This window comes from Lissotriton helveticus, chromosome 2_1 (assembly GCF_964261635.1).
Source record: "Lissotriton helveticus chromosome 2_1, aLisHel1.1, whole genome shotgun sequence".
In the NCBI taxonomy this organism is placed as follows: Eukaryota; Metazoa; Chordata; class Amphibia; order Caudata; family Salamandridae; genus Lissotriton; species Lissotriton helveticus.
This window is the reverse complement of record NC_136059.1, coordinates 506,811,877-506,828,859: the sequence shown is the minus strand read 5'-3', so window position 1 is coordinate 506,828,859 and position 16,983 is coordinate 506,811,877. Positions and strand designations below refer to the sequence as shown.

The 16,983-nt window shown below is 43.0% G+C and overlaps 1 protein-coding gene across 1 annotated transcript in view; it reads right to left on the bottom strand.

The window, feature by feature from the left end:
* Positions 1 to 281: 281 nt before the first annotated feature.
* The window catches only part of RGS7BP (regulator of G protein signaling 7 binding protein), an 887,794-nt gene continuing 871,092 nt past the window's right edge, over positions 282 to 16,983 (bottom strand). Inside the window, exon 6 of the mRNA XM_078675143.1 lies at positions 282 to 2,085. Within this exon, the coding sequence (XP_078531269.1) occupies positions 1,994 to 2,085 (92 nt within the window). The 3' untranslated portion in view covers positions 282 to 1,993. The remainder of the gene's footprint in view (positions 2,086 to 16,983) is intronic.

The following is a 16,983-nucleotide window of genomic DNA, read 5'->3' as shown; positions in this document are numbered from 1 at the left end:
AGTTGGGCAAAAGACTTACGCAAATAGGCAATGGCAGAGTTACTCCGAATTAAAAAAGTTAGCAGAGATGATAAGCTGGAAGACGATGCGAGGGCCTGAAACGCCATGATATTAGATATCCCCACGGGAAGGCTCCCACATCACAGGGGGCGAATGGGGCACTGACGGGCCAGGTTGATTCAGGGGAGATAACAACACAAGGGAACTTCCCGGATCCCTAAGATACAGCAGACGCATAACATTCATGAGAAGTAGTCTGACACAGGACATCTAGTATGGGAGGGATATTTATTAGATGACCAGGGGGGTGGGAGGAGAAAGGGATTTGTTTATTGTTATGATGTGTAGTTTCATGATAACACAGTTTTTGCCCGGATCCAGTAATGTGTCCCATTAATGTATGGTTGTTACTGCAAATATGCCATATTTTAGAACACAATGTACAGGCATTATTGTCATGAGCTCCTGTGATGCATAACTGCTGGCATGATTTTACTGTGATTCTGGAGGTAAAAAAACTGCAATAAACATTATATACATTTTTTTTTTTAAAGAAGCATGAGCATACTGATATTTAGATTTTGAATGGCATGAAATGTGGTCTTTCTGAATGCCAACTAGTGTTTGGTATTGATAATAAAAAATAGTGAATAAAAAGGAGAAAATATTAGAATACTTAAATCATACTAATGGGCATTATTTTAACTGCATTTTAAAATTATGTCAACCACAAAATGACTAGCTACATGCCTATGGGTGAAGTAATCAATTACAGCAAGAAACTGTGCTGCTTTCATCAAGTTGGTAAGCATCCAAAGAATTGTCAAGGTCTTTTTAACTAAAAAGAATTTATTAACAATGTAAAATGTATTATATATTACAGTCTGAGATAAATCCAGCATGCCCTATAAGAGTAATAATATGTTACTGTGCAGACACCATGCTTTTACCATCCATGAAAACAACCTAAGATCATATTTTGCTTTACATTTCAGGGGATTTGTTTACTTTTGAACACCATTTTTAGACAGAGTGACTTCATTCTTTGGACAATACATCATTGGGTTTAAAGGAAATAAAATACATGTAAGCATGATATAGTAATGGTGATAGTGTATTTACAAGTCATACGTGCTCTTCATATATGCGCAGGTCCTTAATCTCTGTATAAATATTAACAGAAAAATACATCTGTGGTTATAAATTAATATATCTTTCTTTTTAACTTGTCTGTGGTATTATTCTGTTTCTCTGTGGAAGACTAAATAGGATTGGTAACACAACACAATGAGATAATTTGTGCCCGTTTGAGATTTGTTCTTGCTTAACAATATATCTGTTATTTGGCGGTACCCACATTTTCCTGCATGTCACAATTTCACACATAAAATTATTTTTATTGTTAGTACATTTTACCAGGATGCTAAGGGATATACAGTAGTCATAGCGTTGCACGTGAATAATTTGCCCAGTTTGCACCTAAAGCAAAATTAACGTAGTACGTTTTATCATCCTTAATGCTGGCGTCTAGTCATGAAACAGTTGATTGCTAGCATGCGGGGTGAAATAAAAAAAGAGTCCGTAAAAAAAATGGTAACAATTTATGATCTTTCTCCGGTTTGACTCCTGAAATGGAAGTATTTCATCTGTAAATCTGGTGAGCAAGAAAAGGTGGAGTGGAAGAGATTAAGCACCATAGAAAATCGTGGATGCATAACTTCAAACTAATAATGTTCTGCTGTGATACAGGTTACTGGCAGCTTCAGGGATTCTTCTTCAAAGCAGACATGTCAAATATAGTGAGGCCATTAGACAAAAAATCGATATTCATTGCAATCGTGGTTAACAAGTGGCTCGTTTGCAAAACGGTGCAGATGTTTGGCATGCCGCAACTGGCCAATAACACACAGCGTTTTTTAAAATAAATTCTAAAGTCAAATTATATTGAAATCATTGACGAGGTGGAAGTCTTGGTATTACGGAGCCGTGTTGATTAGCTGGAGACAAGACAACACAATCCAAAGAACTTTCGCTTCCGTCTTCTCACTGGTGGATAAGGAGTCAGGTTCAGGAGGCTGCTGTCATCTGAAATAATGAAAGGAGATCACTTGTTTAGTGAGGAAAGGACAAGTCCACAGACACAACTACTATTCATATGTGCAGGAGTACAGAGTCCTTCCTATTTTAAATGTGTTTAAATCCAAAGGACTGTCAACGAAATAATATGTAAATGTTTACATTAATCATGGCTACAGCGAACATCCATGGCCCTTGTTCATTTAGGGTTTGATTCACAAATCTTTTTCTGAGTGGTTGTGGAATGTGTGGCTCAGACCTGAAAACACAGGAGTATGAACTGCTTATTCTAGTACATGAACATACATCTTTACATGGGGGATCGGGTGTGACATGATCTGGAAACAAGGGTACAAACACTGAGAGACGTATGCCATCACGTAAGTGACAATACTGACAGAGACATAGACAGATATGAAGAATAAAGCATAGTGCGGTGTTCTGACTTTGTGTGTTCTCTTTGGAATGGCAGGGTTGCAATTCTCGAGGGTTTTGGTATGGGAGTGCTAGGCTTGTCAGTTGCTCGCTGACACCTGGAGCTGAGTGTGTTCGCTGTGCTGTCTAGAATAAAGGAGTACCTTCTTCTACACCGTGCGTGCCCTCTTCATTTCACTGCTCAAAGGAACCCACTGCATTTTGGGGACAATTGGGTCTGTCTAGAATAAAGGAGTACCTTCTACACCGTGCATGTACTCTTCATTTCACCGCTCAGAGGAACCCGCTACACATAGACACAGATACTAAACATAACCATTGCCAATGAGAAATTCATGCAGAGAGACACTGACATGGGGACACTGTCATTGGGACAGACAATTCAATGCTGACGATGTACCCCAACCTGGTTTACCCAGGAGCAAGTCTCTGGCGAGTTTTTGATTTACAGTCACAACAATCTTGTATTTACGCTGAACTACTTCATTTACGCCCCTGAGACTCAAAGCAGGGCTCTCAGGTTCGTAGTGGTGCAACATGTATGCCTTCCCTAGCGAGTGTAACTACTTCAGCTCACAAGATTGTATGAGTCTGGCTATGCGGCAGGATGTTAGCTGATAATAGCAGGACAGGACATTTTTAACTGTAACTAGGGGAAAAGAGAGCAGCTAACTGACCTGACCAGTACTAAAGTTCTACCCAGTCTTAACTTAGGGCCACAAGTATCAACATTTGTAATAGCGATGGCATAATTGCGATTTTCAGCAAATCGCAATTAGGTAATCACTATTACAAATGTATGAAACTCCAAGAGTTTCATATAGCGATTCGTAGGGGGTCACAAATCGACCTACCTCATTAATATTAATGAGGTAGGTCGCAATTTATGACCCCCTAGGAATCGCTCAAATCACGGGGATGGTGGCCTACTGGGGTCAGCAAACCACCATGGCCTTGATTGCTTTTAAATAAAGCAATCTTTTTTTTTTTAATGCAGCCCATTTTCCTTAAAGGAAAATGGGTTATGTTTAGAAAAAAAATTAATAGTTCACTTTTCATTTTATAGGTCTCGCCTGGCGTTAGCAGCGCGCATGCACTACTCTCGCCATGCGAGAGCCTTTTGGATTCGATACGGATTCCGATGTGCACACGGACGGACAGAAGATGTGCACGCGTACGGGTCGCGGCACCCTGTCCAGTTTTAGCCCAGCCCCCCTGGACTGGAGGCCTCACTGGCGGCGTGACACTCTAGGCACTTTTTTTTAACACCAAAGCCATTGCTTTCTTCTTCCTGATGGGGCCCGGAAATCTGCCAAAACGCCACGTGCAGTGCTTCGAGTGAAAAATGGCACGACTAAACTGGCCAAGCCACTGGTGGAGTCGGGGAGCGCTCCCAGGCTCTATAAGAAGCGTTCTCAGAGCCGCATCAGCCTTTCGGCTTCCTTCGAGGCCCTGGCCATCTAATTCCCCTGCATGAACTCGTTTGATAAGAAAGATGAGGGTAAGTCTTGCAATGCAATGTCTCACTCGCCCCCCTAGCTCCAAAGCCTGCTTTATGATGGTTAGTCTGTGGCTTGTGACGTCCCACACATCACCTCTCACAGGAAGTGCCCTTTGAAGATAAGACCATGTCCTGCAATGTCTCACTCACCCCGCCCCCCTTCAAAACACCTACATTTTGGAGGCCAGGCGATGTCTTGCAATATCTCACTCGCAACACACACACCTGCCTTGGATTTGGAACTATGTAACATGACTCCTAATGTCTCATCCTTCGTCATCTCCTCCCAAATCACCTGTTATTTGAGACCACATATTGAAACGTGCCACTCTCACAGCCATTTCACTCAAACATTCGATTATTGGAGGCCAGTCAATCTTCTATGATGTCTCGCTCACAACCATTCCTCCTGCACAACTGTAATTTCGAGCTCAGACATTGTTTACGAATACCTCACACATAACCCTGCCTCCAAACGCATCACTTTTGGGGGCACTTGCAGTCAGGTCTTGCCACACCTCACTGACCAACCAGTCTCCTGAACACAAGCATTCTAAGAGGCCAGTCCATGCTTTGCAAAATGCTGCTCACCATCCTCTTGCCCAACAGCCTGGGGATTGAATAAAAGTCCACACCTTGTAATACCTCACCATTTGCCCTCTCTTCTAGCCACCGGATTTTGAAGGCCAGTCCATGTCTCACTCACCACAAATCTCAACAAAAGCCAGGGGTCTGGACAGTAGCAAAGCTAGGATGCCATTGGAACTGGTTCAAGCAAGGAAAATGCTCCCTTTAACTGCAGCTGGGCAGTTAATACAGCAATAAGAGTGGTTTGTTGTGCCCCGGTGCCACTGCACCTGCTGAACCAATGGCAGTTATGCCCCAGGGGGTTGAAGCCCAGTCCAACTGTTGCACCATCTCACTGGCTGCCCTTCATCTCTCTTTAAATGTCTGATCCTTGTCTTAAATGCTGAATTTCTAACACTCGATGCCAAGTTCTTTCTATCAGATTTACCATATGTGCGGCATTAGGGTTTTGGAGGCTGAGCGAATAAACACAGACAAACACACAGCCCACGGAACACTTGTGGCGAGGTTTCATCTGTGGTGGCTGGAGTGCGTACAACAAAGAAGTGTCCACAATCTTGTGCATAAAACACGCACACCACCTTTAGTGCACTTGGTGGCATCTGGAAGGGGGGTATTCGCGGGGTTGTTAACGTAGGTGCGTAACGCGGCAAGCGGTGGCTAATATAGGCCTGCAGCCTTTAACCCGTGAGGCCCATGTTGGCAAGCAGAAAATTGCATTTTACAGTGACAGCTTCGTATTTGAAATAGACAGTGACGTGAAACGTGATACACCCAGCTGTTTTTTGTATAAATGGATCATCTTGTTACAATGAGCCTGTCTGATACCTGCAGTGTGTGAAATAAGCAGCTATACCCTGAATTTCGAACAATTATTTGAAAATATCACTATATGGCTAGATGAAAGGTGCTCTTTCTGTGACACTTCAAGAATGGCGATGGAGGCCATCACTTGGTCCGGGTGCTGTGGCGCAACTCGTCGTCATCCATCCACGTCTTTTCTTTATGCTGAATTTCTGTTAACCCTTTCAATAAGCCAATAAAATACAAAAAAACAATTTGCGATGCACAATGAAAAAAAAACCTGCACTAATTGTAGGCAGGACCAGGACACTCAAATGGCATCTTGGGACCAACTGTGCCATTTTCATAGAAAGTACTGGAATGTCAGCTTACATGCTGTTTTTTGAAAGCTAGATTGATGCTAACAGTGTCTCAGAATAATGTGTGCATGAGTGCATCGCATAAAGCGCTCCGATGTCGTACTTCGGTATTTGCTGAGCTACTGTTTACTCACGAAATACATTCTGTTCTTCTCTGAAATGTGAAATATTTGCATATAGTTTCTTTTAATGTGTTTCCCGGTGCTTAATTTGTAACACCCACTCCCCCCCCCAAAAAAAATCTGTGGCGAGACCCAAAGTTTTTCTCTGGACCTTGCCATTGGTGATGCTGAAAGCCTTTGCTGACGAATATCATGGTTGTCTGGTCTTGATTCCACCTACGACTCCTACTTCCAGCACCCTATATTTCCTGTTTCTTTATCTCACTCCTGTAAGATCTTTTTCAGCTCCCCTTTCTCCCTTTGTTACTGTTATGATTTCTTTCTCTTTCATCCTTTCTTCTTCCTTGTCCACCTTTTGTTTCTCTGTTGCTCTGGATCAAAGTCTGATGATGACAAATTACAAATAAGCATTGGCATAGCCAATAGGTCTTGCCTTTGGGACCTTATAAGTGTTTAGTTATGCAGCACAATATCCTTGGTGCAACAACATCAACTGTTGCATGGCTAAACACTTATAAGGCCCTAAAGGCGAGACCAATTGCCTATGCCAATGCTTGTTTAAGAGCAGGCAGTGGTCCATGGGACCACTGCCTGCTCTTAAAAAAAGCTTTTGCATACATTCACAAAGGGGAAGGAGTCCCTCTGGGTTACCACCAACTTAAAGTTGGTGGTAAAATGCAAATGTTTTGTGACTGCATTCACAGTCACAAAACATTCATCCACACTGTTACGATTTGGTATTTGGAAGGGGTGCCCTAAACACGCCCCTTCCAAATACCGAATCGTAAACCCATTTTGCGATTCGGTAACAGGGTAACGAATTGCAAAATAGGGTTTGATACATGTGAAAAGCATTTTATGTGGTCGGAAACAGGCCAATTTCGAGAACTGGCCCATTTGCGAATGCAAAAATACTTGATATATGTGTCCCTTAGTCCTTTGCTACATTCTCTATGCATGGATGGAGAGCATGTATGTCAACCTGGTGTGCAAGGAAGGATGAACCTGGTGTGTGTGGGTAGTGATTGATCATGAGCTCAGTGGAATCCACTGTGGATTTCTACTGCAGGCATGCTGCACAAAATAGGGTTTGGATGTAAATTAAAAGACTAGAATTGCGTATTGCTAGCATCCTAAAGCCTTTATGAAAAGTAAGATTGCGAGGCACATGGGGAATTGAAACAGCATTCTCTTTAGATCTGCAGAACCAGCTTTTTGCAGCGTCCTGTTCTTTTGTCCTTTCCAGTGTTACCACCATTAGATTGAGGGAATGTGGTGGTGGCGGGGGAATCTCCTTAGAAGTGCAAGTTAGACTTTTGTCAGTGGCTGCCCTTTTGTTCCCCTGGAGTTGCGTTCCCCAGGAGGGTAACAAGTATGAGGTGTGAGGGCTTCCTTGTCCATTACCGATTGTGCAGTGGTTTTGGTTTCTCCCATTAAGAATTTTCAGTCTCAACTCCTTGTGGCTGTTGTAACCTGAAGACAAAGACTGTGAATGACCTGTCTGAAAATAGATGCACAAAGTGGCAGAACCTCCTTAATGCTGCACCAGGGCTACAGTTATGTAAGACACAAACTCTACAGAATTCCATGGGTGGTGTTTTTGACAGCCAGAGTCACAGCTCGGTGAGGGAATATCACCTGAAAAAGTCTTCAGTCATCTGCTGGAAGTGTTGTGGATCTGCTTTAGAAAGGAGTCACCCTTGTTTGCTGTGAGAGTGGTGTTGGACATATCCATGTAGGGAAAGTCTGTCCATAGATGAAATTCAGTCACATCTACATGGTGGAGGAGCTGCCCATAGAAGTGGACTGATAATGGAAATTAAAGCAAGAACCACACCATAAGCAACAAGCGTTGTCAATTCCAAAAAGTCTGACTTTCGGGGAGCCGATAGACATAGTCTTGGTGAGGATTTCTAAGTTCGGAATTGGGGCCTGATTTAGAGTTTGGCAGACCGGGTTACTCCATCTCAAACATGACGGATATCCAGTCCGCCGTATTACAAGTCTATTATATCCTACGGCATTTGTAACACAGCAGATGGGATATCAGTCAAGTATGTGACGGAGTAACCCGTCCGCCAAATTCTAAATCAGGCCCTTTCTCACTTATGAGAGTACCTTCAGTCTGGACACCCTTTGGCAAAAGACCGCTAAACACGATTTTCAGCAGCAGAGAAGAAAGTAGTGGAAGCTACCGCAAAGTCAGGTCAACCGGCAGTGCACCTTGGGTGGATTGACGAGCAGGTTGGTTCCAGTCTTTCTTTGGTTCTAAGAACAGTTTTTAGACAAAATATTTCTAAGTCTCAAGTTTTGGATTTTGGCTATCTTGGCTCCTTTAGCACCATCACAAAGGGTCCAAGACTGGAGGGACACCTCTCAGGTTGGGTCCAGCTGCAGGTTCAAGATGGTCGGAGCCTGTTATGTCCTTGTGGCCCTGAACAGGAGGCCAGCAAACTAGACCTTGTTGTCACTCTGGGAGTCCTGGGTTCAGGTGATAAAGCAGGGCTCAAGCAGCAGGGCAGGCCTCTGAGTGTTAAAGATAGGCTCCATGTAGCATAGCCGTCCTTCCAGTGCAGCAAAGCAGTATTGTGGAGTAAACAGCAGGCCACAGCAGCAGGCAGTCCTCTGAGAGTCCTGCAAGTCCAGAAAGTGAACTGAAGAGTGGGTCTGAGGGTCCTATTTTTAAACCTGTTGGCTTCTTTGATGTGGTAGAAATTTATAAAGGTTTGTCTTTGAAGTCCTTGAAGTTTTCTGAATTCTCTGCCCTGCCTCCAAGCAGGCTGCATGAAAAATGCAGTGGTTGGTAGGTGGGCAATAGTACAGATAATACGGGAAGGTCACAAATATACCATCTGTGGGGTGTATGCATCAAATCAAGATGAACCAAAAATCATTGATCAAGTGAATATGGAATTACTTTTATGGGATGGGGAGTATATTGTCCTTGGGGACTTTAACTGTATTATGAACTATAACTTAGATACAACTCGAAAAGGCTCATTTCAGAGAATGAGGAAGACTAGGGCGGCAATTATAGTTCTTGCTACAATTCATTTACTTAAGGATGCATGGAGATGTCTACACCCCAGGGTACCCGGCTATACGTATTATTGTGCTGCACATAAATTATGCTCATGCATAGATATGATCTGGGTTACAGACTCCATCCTTGAAACTAGCACTATTACAATATGTCCAAGAGTAACCTCGGATCATAATCCAATTATTTTGACATTTGAGATATCAACAGACAGACCTATACCTCGTCTTTTTTCTTTTCCCAGATATCTATTCACGAATATTTATTTTGTGAAGCGACTGAAAGAACAAATAAAGGAGTTTATAGACATAAATATCTATTCAGCTTTACCTTTAACAGTGTGGGATGCATGCAAGGCTAGCATACGTGGATTTACACAACATGGCGGCAGAATAGAGAGCGTCAACTTCAAAATGAGCAAATGATTGCCGAAATACTTGATCTTGAACATCAAATATCTGAATCTCTACTAACCGGGGTAGCAAATCTGGAAGCTTTAAATGTTAAATTGGTTGAATTAAAGGTAACGATGAAAAACATCTTTAGAGAAAAAAGCATCAGTAAATTAAAAAAACATCAACTCAACCAGTACGAAAATGGCGAAAAAATTGGCAAAGTTCTAGCTTATAAAGTGGCTGAAGATCGTGCTCAAAATGCTATCAAGGAAATCAAAGGAGATAATAATCAGATCTTTCAAGACCCTAAATTAATACTGCAACAATTTGCATCCTATTACCTAGAGCTTTACACACCAGAAGCTGTAGTTAAGGAAGATAATATCAAAAACTACATAATAGCAAATAAAGTTAAAACTTTAGAGGTTGAACAATCCGATCAGTTAGTGGTTGATATCACAGCAGCAGAGATTAGAACAGCCATTAATTCCTTAGCAACTGGCAAAGCTGTAGGAGAGGATTGTATCCCTTTAGAGTTATATAAAAACTGTATGGAAGAGCTGATCCCATTGTTTATTAAAGTTATTCAAGCAATCGGTAATGGAGAGCAAGTCCCAAAGTCGTGGAACCTCACTCAAATCATCTTTTTTTTTAAAGAGGTGAAACCACCGCAGGAGAGAGGCTCCTATCGACCAATCTCGCTTATTAATAGCAATGCAAACATTTTTGCTAAAATATTGGCACCATTAATGTCTCACATGGTCTCATCCCAACAACATGGGTTTATACCAAAAAGAGACACCACGGCACACATCAATATGGTCATTTCTGCATTCGACCTGGCAAGAACAAAGCTCACCCCGCTCGGTATGATTTTACTAGATGCAGAGAAAGCATTTGACCGAGTGGGGTGGAACTTCATATGGGCAGTGCTGCAGGCGTATGGTATAAAAGGACAATTTCTGAAATGGATTCAATCATTATATGATATGCCGCTGGGAAAGGTTTGCTATATGGGAAAATGCTCTTCTACTTTCATGATTAGGCGAGGGACGCGACAGGGGTGTCCTTTATACCCCTTACTATTTGCTCTAGGGATGGAACCTTTCCTGATTGCACTTCAGAGTCAAGCTCTTATTAAACCTTGTGTAAATGGCCCAAACTCTCTTGATATAACTGTTTATGCGGATGACGCCGCCGTTTTCTCTACGAATGTGTCTGAAACTATGACTGGCATTTTAGTAGAAGCAGGGAAATATGGCTTAGTGTCAGGCTATCGACTTAACACCAGTAAAACCCAAATTATCCTGAATCATCAATTACCAACTTCGGTGATAGGGATATGCGATGTAGCAACTTATTTGGGGGTAAAAATTTCTTCAAATATTGATGTAATTGTGGCATTAAATTACGAACCGCTATTAAAGGAAACCGCTATATTATTTAAGAAATGGCACAAGTTACCACTTAGCATTATTGGCTGAATAAATTTGGTTAAAATGAAAATACTACCGAAATATCTATATCTCTTTCGCTCTATCCCCCTAAGGGTAAATAATTCTTACTTTCACAGATTAGAAGGTATTATTAGTAGCTTTATCTGGGGTTATAAGAAAGCTCGGCGAGCTATTTCACTTCTTAAACTTCCTTTTGATCAAGGTGGACTGGGCCTTCCAGATATTAGATATTATTACTGGTCCTCTTTTTTGACCCGCGTTCGTAGTTTGTTGATCCCTGATAAATGTTTATGTTTCCACAAATTTTTGTTAGAAGCAGACGCAATTATGTTTTTTTACAGATTAAATGACCCCAATTATTTCAAACGCGTAAAGTTTAAGACGGTGCGGGATACCGTTTATATTTGGCGCTCCATTCTTACCAAGAGTAAATTATCTTTATTTCATGATAAAACCCCTCTATAGTTTAACCCAGGTTTTCCTGAAATTTTTCAGGATACAGTAGGTGGCGTATTTTCAAAATGTGGCATTAATCTGCTTGGAGATTTATACGACTATAGGGGATTCTTATCATTTGAAAGACTGAAGGCCTGTTATAAACTGTCAGAAGGGGCTAGGTTTAAATACTATCAGATTAGGGATTACTTTCTGAGGAAGATAGACCTTACCTCTCTGACAGAATCTGAAGTTTGGAATTGTATTTACAGAGAAGCAGATAGAGCACTGATTAGTATAGGGTATAAAATATTTTCTGGATATAACACTAATGATATTCCTAAACTGGCGGAAAAATGGACTAGCAAGCTGGCAATGGAAATAACACCAGATCTTATCACCTCCTCTTTAAATAGCCTTAATCTTGCTGTTCAATCTTCAAATCTTAAGTTGCAGCTATTTAAAACTATATGTCAATTGTACTATACACCGGATCGGATTCTTAAATGGGCAGTAAATAATAACTTCATCGATCGTACAAAATGCCCAAAATGCGATTTAAGGGGGGCTGATATCATTCATATGTTTTTCTCTTGCCCGAACCTTGCTGAATTTTGGAATGGAGTAACCAAAGTTATCTCTACTAAACTTGGTAGTCCTGTTATACTTTCATTAAAAGATGTATTTGTGGGAGTGTCAGGGGAACAAATTGTGTTGTGTGATTTACTGAACATTTTAATTACCTGTGCTAGACTGACTATTGCTAGAGTCTGGGTTCAACAAAACTCACCAATGGTTATGGAGTGGTGGAGTCTTGTTAAGGAAATACACAACATGGAACATTCTCTTGCAAATACAAGGGGTCTACAGACTAAACGGAAAGTGGGCAGAATGTGGGGATTAATTATGTCATAAAATTGTTTCTTTAATCATTCTGTTACCTTATTATTACTCTTCTGAGGATTAGCTTTAGTATTTTCTGTTTATGTTGTGCTGTATAATAAGTTTGCTGTCCCCCGTGATGCAAAAAATGAAAAATGCAATGGTGAAAAGTTTTATGGGTGAAGGCAGAGCACAGCCTATTCGGTTTCAAGTAGAGCTCTGCCCTGCTCCGCGCACCCCCCATCTTGCCAGTTCATGGCCTATCCAGGAACACATAATCCCTCTATTGCGTGGCTGTCGGGGATGAATAACAGTTCAACTGCAAACTACACCCAATCATGTGACCGAGGAACAGGCAACAGGCACCAATTGTTAGAGATAGGAAAATGCCAACTTTCTAAAAGTGGCATTTTCACAATTGTAAATTATAATCCAACTTTGCCATTAAAGAAGGTGTTGAATTACAAATTCTCAGACACCAAACACGACATTCCTACCTGCTCTTAATTGAAAGTTATCACTTATTAAATGTAAATCTTGCCCCAAGAATTCGGAACGCTCTTCCTCCCAAAATCCGATCAAACCTTTCGTCCTACTCATTCAAGAAACAAGTCAAAGGGTTATTACTAAATAACTAGTTGCAACAATCGACCTGAAGACCCCATGATTATTTTTGTTTCTTGTTGACAACATGGGTCTCTCATGCAATGTATCAATTTTTGTCACTTTACAGGTACCACGTTTGGTTTGCTCTTTTTTTGTACATGTCCTTGTTAACGTATCTTATGTTTATTATATACGCTTTTACTTGCCAATCTTAGCTGCTTTTTTGTACAGCGCTCTGATACCCTTACGGGTCATGTTCTATATAAAACTTTTCAAATAAATACATAATTTAACTCAACATTATCCTATGGGAGAGTCAGGTCTTCTAGTAATGAAAAACAAGTTAAAGAGTGTTTCACTATCAGGACATGTAAAACTTAAAAGTGCAGGTCCAACTTATTGAATACACTGCACCATGCCCTCTGGGCTGTAGGGCCTACCCTAGAGGTAACTTAAATATATTATAAAGGAAGATTTAGGCCTTGCAAAAAGCATGGAAAATCACTTGAGAGAGTCTCAGGGCGCTCCTCTGGAAACATGCAGCAGCCGAGGTTAAACCAAATGGCATACATACAAATCTGTATGCCCCCAGAGGAGAAACACATAACATGAGATGTTGTGATTCTGGATGAAGTGGAACTTTTGCATCCTTGATTAGCACCAAGGTCTCAGAAATATTGTGTAAGGGTCAACAATCCACCCAGATGTATTTATTCAATCCTCTAAGATCCACACACATTCTTCTCTTTTTGCCACCTTCCTTTGGCGCACGAACCACAGGATCAAGCCATTCCAATGCCTCAATTTCCTCAATCACTCCCAGATTTAATAATTGTTTTAATTATTAAGTGGTTCCAACATCATATTCTGAACCTTCTTCACGTTGTAAACACGTAGGAACAGCACTCTGTTTCTAAATGATCTTATTTTTCCAATTTCTGATCTTACCAAACTGCTAAGCAAAGACACCTGGAAACTCAGCTAGAATCTCACATGGCATCTCCCCCTTAACAAAAGAATCACACTTTCAGGTGAATTGGGATTAAGAGTTATCCCCATGTCACCCTGATGTCACCTTCCCAACAAGTTATCACCATGTCTGGCTACATACGCCTATCCCGCAGGTTCCCTAACTTGGAGTTTCATCACCAAAGAACAGCTATTCTCACACATCCATAACCTACAGGATTACTGTCCTTAGGAGATAATTCTGTGATATTCTCACCAGATATGCTGTTCCAACTAGTTCAAAAGTCTTGGGGTTGGTGGGTCCAGATTTCTTTATTTAGGGTGGCTTGAGAACATTCCTGCCCCAGTTGGGTATTATAGCGGGACGCATGCAACCTGGCACGGCATAGGGGTAGGCATTTTAATGTTATTGTTGTTCAACAAATGTTCGTGGGAGGGGGGAAGGGAATTGTTTTTATAAGTTTTCATGTTTAGGTTTGTTTCTGTGGTGTGCACCGCAGTACCTTTAGCATGGGCGGGCAGGGCTCGGGTTGGTAGTGTTTGTGAGAACACCTTGTGATGGGCACATTTCGGGCCTGGAATGTACGGGGATTGGGCATCCGCACCAACAGGAATAGGGTATTAACTTTCCTCGAACGCCATCATATATCAATCGACTGCCTTCAGGAAATCCACCTGGACGATAACGGTGCAGCCAGAGTAGCTAAGAAGTGGTGAGGCCAGATTCACCATTCCTCTTTCTCTACATATGCCAGGGGTACCATGATCTGGGTGGCACCTGGCATACCATTTACACTGATATACAGTGAAGCAAATGTGAATGGTCGTTATGTAATTTTGAGAGGCTTACTAGATGACAGGGAAATTGTTAACTTAAATATATATGCACCAAACACGGATGGCCCCGCATTCTATCAGGCCATTCGGGAACTATTGTCCAACGAAATAGATGTTCCATACATATGGATGGGCGACTTTAATTGTGTCCTGTACTCAGCCCTTGAAAGATATCGCCCCAAGACAGGATCAAAACCCAGAAGGTCCCAGGTGCTCAAGAAGGTCATGCACAATCTGGGGGCCCATGATGTGCGGAGGGAAACCCACCCTACACTCTCACTCTTTACATGACATTCACTTACACATGGAACACAAGGTAGGCTGGACAGGGTACTGGTGTCGATGTGCCGGCCTTCCCAGACCCACCTGGCACGCTTTTTGTCTGACCATTCTCTGGTACGAAGTTTAGTGAGGTGGGGGCCCACCATGTTGGGCCCAAGCGGTTGGAGATTCCCACTCGAGTTGCTCAAGAATGAAGTGGGGAAGGCCTCTGTATCCAACACAGTAACAGACTATCTGTCGACAAACTGGGGGTGTCCCACTGGGAGGCTACTGAGTGGGAGGCTTCAAAGGGAGTGATCTTTGGGGCGAGTATGGGTCTGGTGTGCGGGGTTAGGCAGCAGTTGCCTGGAGAGCTAGAAAGAGAGGAGAAAGCCTTAACTGACACACAGGTAGGGCACCTGACTGACTCTGAGGTGGGCGAGAGGGAAGGGAAACAGCATGAGTGTATAGCCAACATCTGGGATAGACTGGATAAGTACACTTTGACTCGTTACTGCCAAAGACTACATGCCAAGGGTGACAATTCAGGTCACCTACTGGCATGGATTCTCCGAAGTGAGCGCCCTCCCCCATCTGTTACAGCTCTGAAGGCCGTGGGTGGGAATATAGTACACTCCAGGGCCAGGATCCTAGAGGTGTTCCAACATCACCTACAGAAGGTATATACTGCAGACCCTGGATTGACAGCAGAGAGGTATGTGGTCGGTGGGCTGGCGCTCCCGCAGCTCTCACCCACTATAGTTAAGGAGCTGGATGCCAATATCATAGCTGAAGAAGTTCAGGAGGCCCTTCAGGCCATGCCGAGGGCTAAGGCCCCTGGTGCAGATGGGTTACCAATGGCCTTTCTCCAGGCCTATTCCAACCAGCTTGTTCAACCTTTGCTAAAAGTATACGAGGAGGCATTTGTGGCAGGGGTATTGCCTCCGACCATGCGCGAAGGGGACATTTTTATGTTTCTCAAGCCATGGGGGAATGAACAGAACCCCTCATCATACCGACCTCTAACAATGATAAACTCAGATGTAAAAATTCTATGGAAAGTCCTCGCTGCTAGGTTGGCCCCCCACATGGTACACCTTGTCCATGAAGACCAATGTGGTTTTATACCAAACACGTAACACAGGCATGAATATTAGGAGACTAACGCATGTTTTGCATGTAGTACGGCTAAGACACGATGACCTAGCCTTGGTCTCCACAGATTTGGAGAAGGCCTTTGACTCAGTGGATTGGGGGTATCTATTGGAGGTGCTCAGGTTGGCTGGTTTTGGCGCGCGGTTCAGACGATGGGTACAGATCTTGTATACAGCGCCCAGCGCTAAGGTGCGGGTGGGGCATAGCATGTCGAGCGAGTGGCACCTGGGGAGGGGGACGCAACAGGGTTATCTGCTTTCTCCACTTATCTTTGCACTGGCAATAGAGCCCCTGGTGACATGGGTCTGCAGGAACTTGGTTCACTGGGGAATCAAAGTCGGCGAGACTTCTTATATCATATCATTTTATGCAGATGACGCGCTATTCTATATCTCCTCACCACAGGAGGAGGTTCCAAGGTTACTGCAGGTGTTGGAAGAGTTTGGTGGGTGCGTGTGGTTGCGGCTCAACAAATCAAAATCACTGATATTTCCCCTGGCTAACCTAGAGGCCTGCTCTGTGGACTCTCTCCCTAGATTGGGCTTACATTGGGAAACGGAGCATTTCAGGTACCTAGGTGTGCAGGTGGCGGACAAGGTTACACAGATAATGCCGGTCAATGTCCACAAGACTATAGATGTATTAAAGGGGTCAGTGGACTTTGGAACACTCTCCTGCTCTCCCAAATGGGTAGGTTGGCGATAGCCAAGATGGTGGTGTTGCCCCACCCCCTGTACATCTTACAGAACACCCTGTGTCCTATCCCCATGCGAATATTTTGGGCTCCGGACTCCATACTGATAAACCTGTATTGGGCTGGTCGTCGCAGTAGAGTGGGCTTGCCACACTGAATCGCACGTATGAGGGTGGTGGCCTTGAGGCACCCAGAATGGAGCTCTAATATTATGCCAGTCAACTGCAGCATGCAGCGAAATGGTTTGCTGAGGGGGACAACTGGGAGAAAAGGCTGCTCCAGGATAGAGTGCAGGTTACTGACCGGCCATCCCTCCTCTTGCAGGGTGCTGGCACCTCTGCTGCGGTGCCATATGTGGTCAGACAGA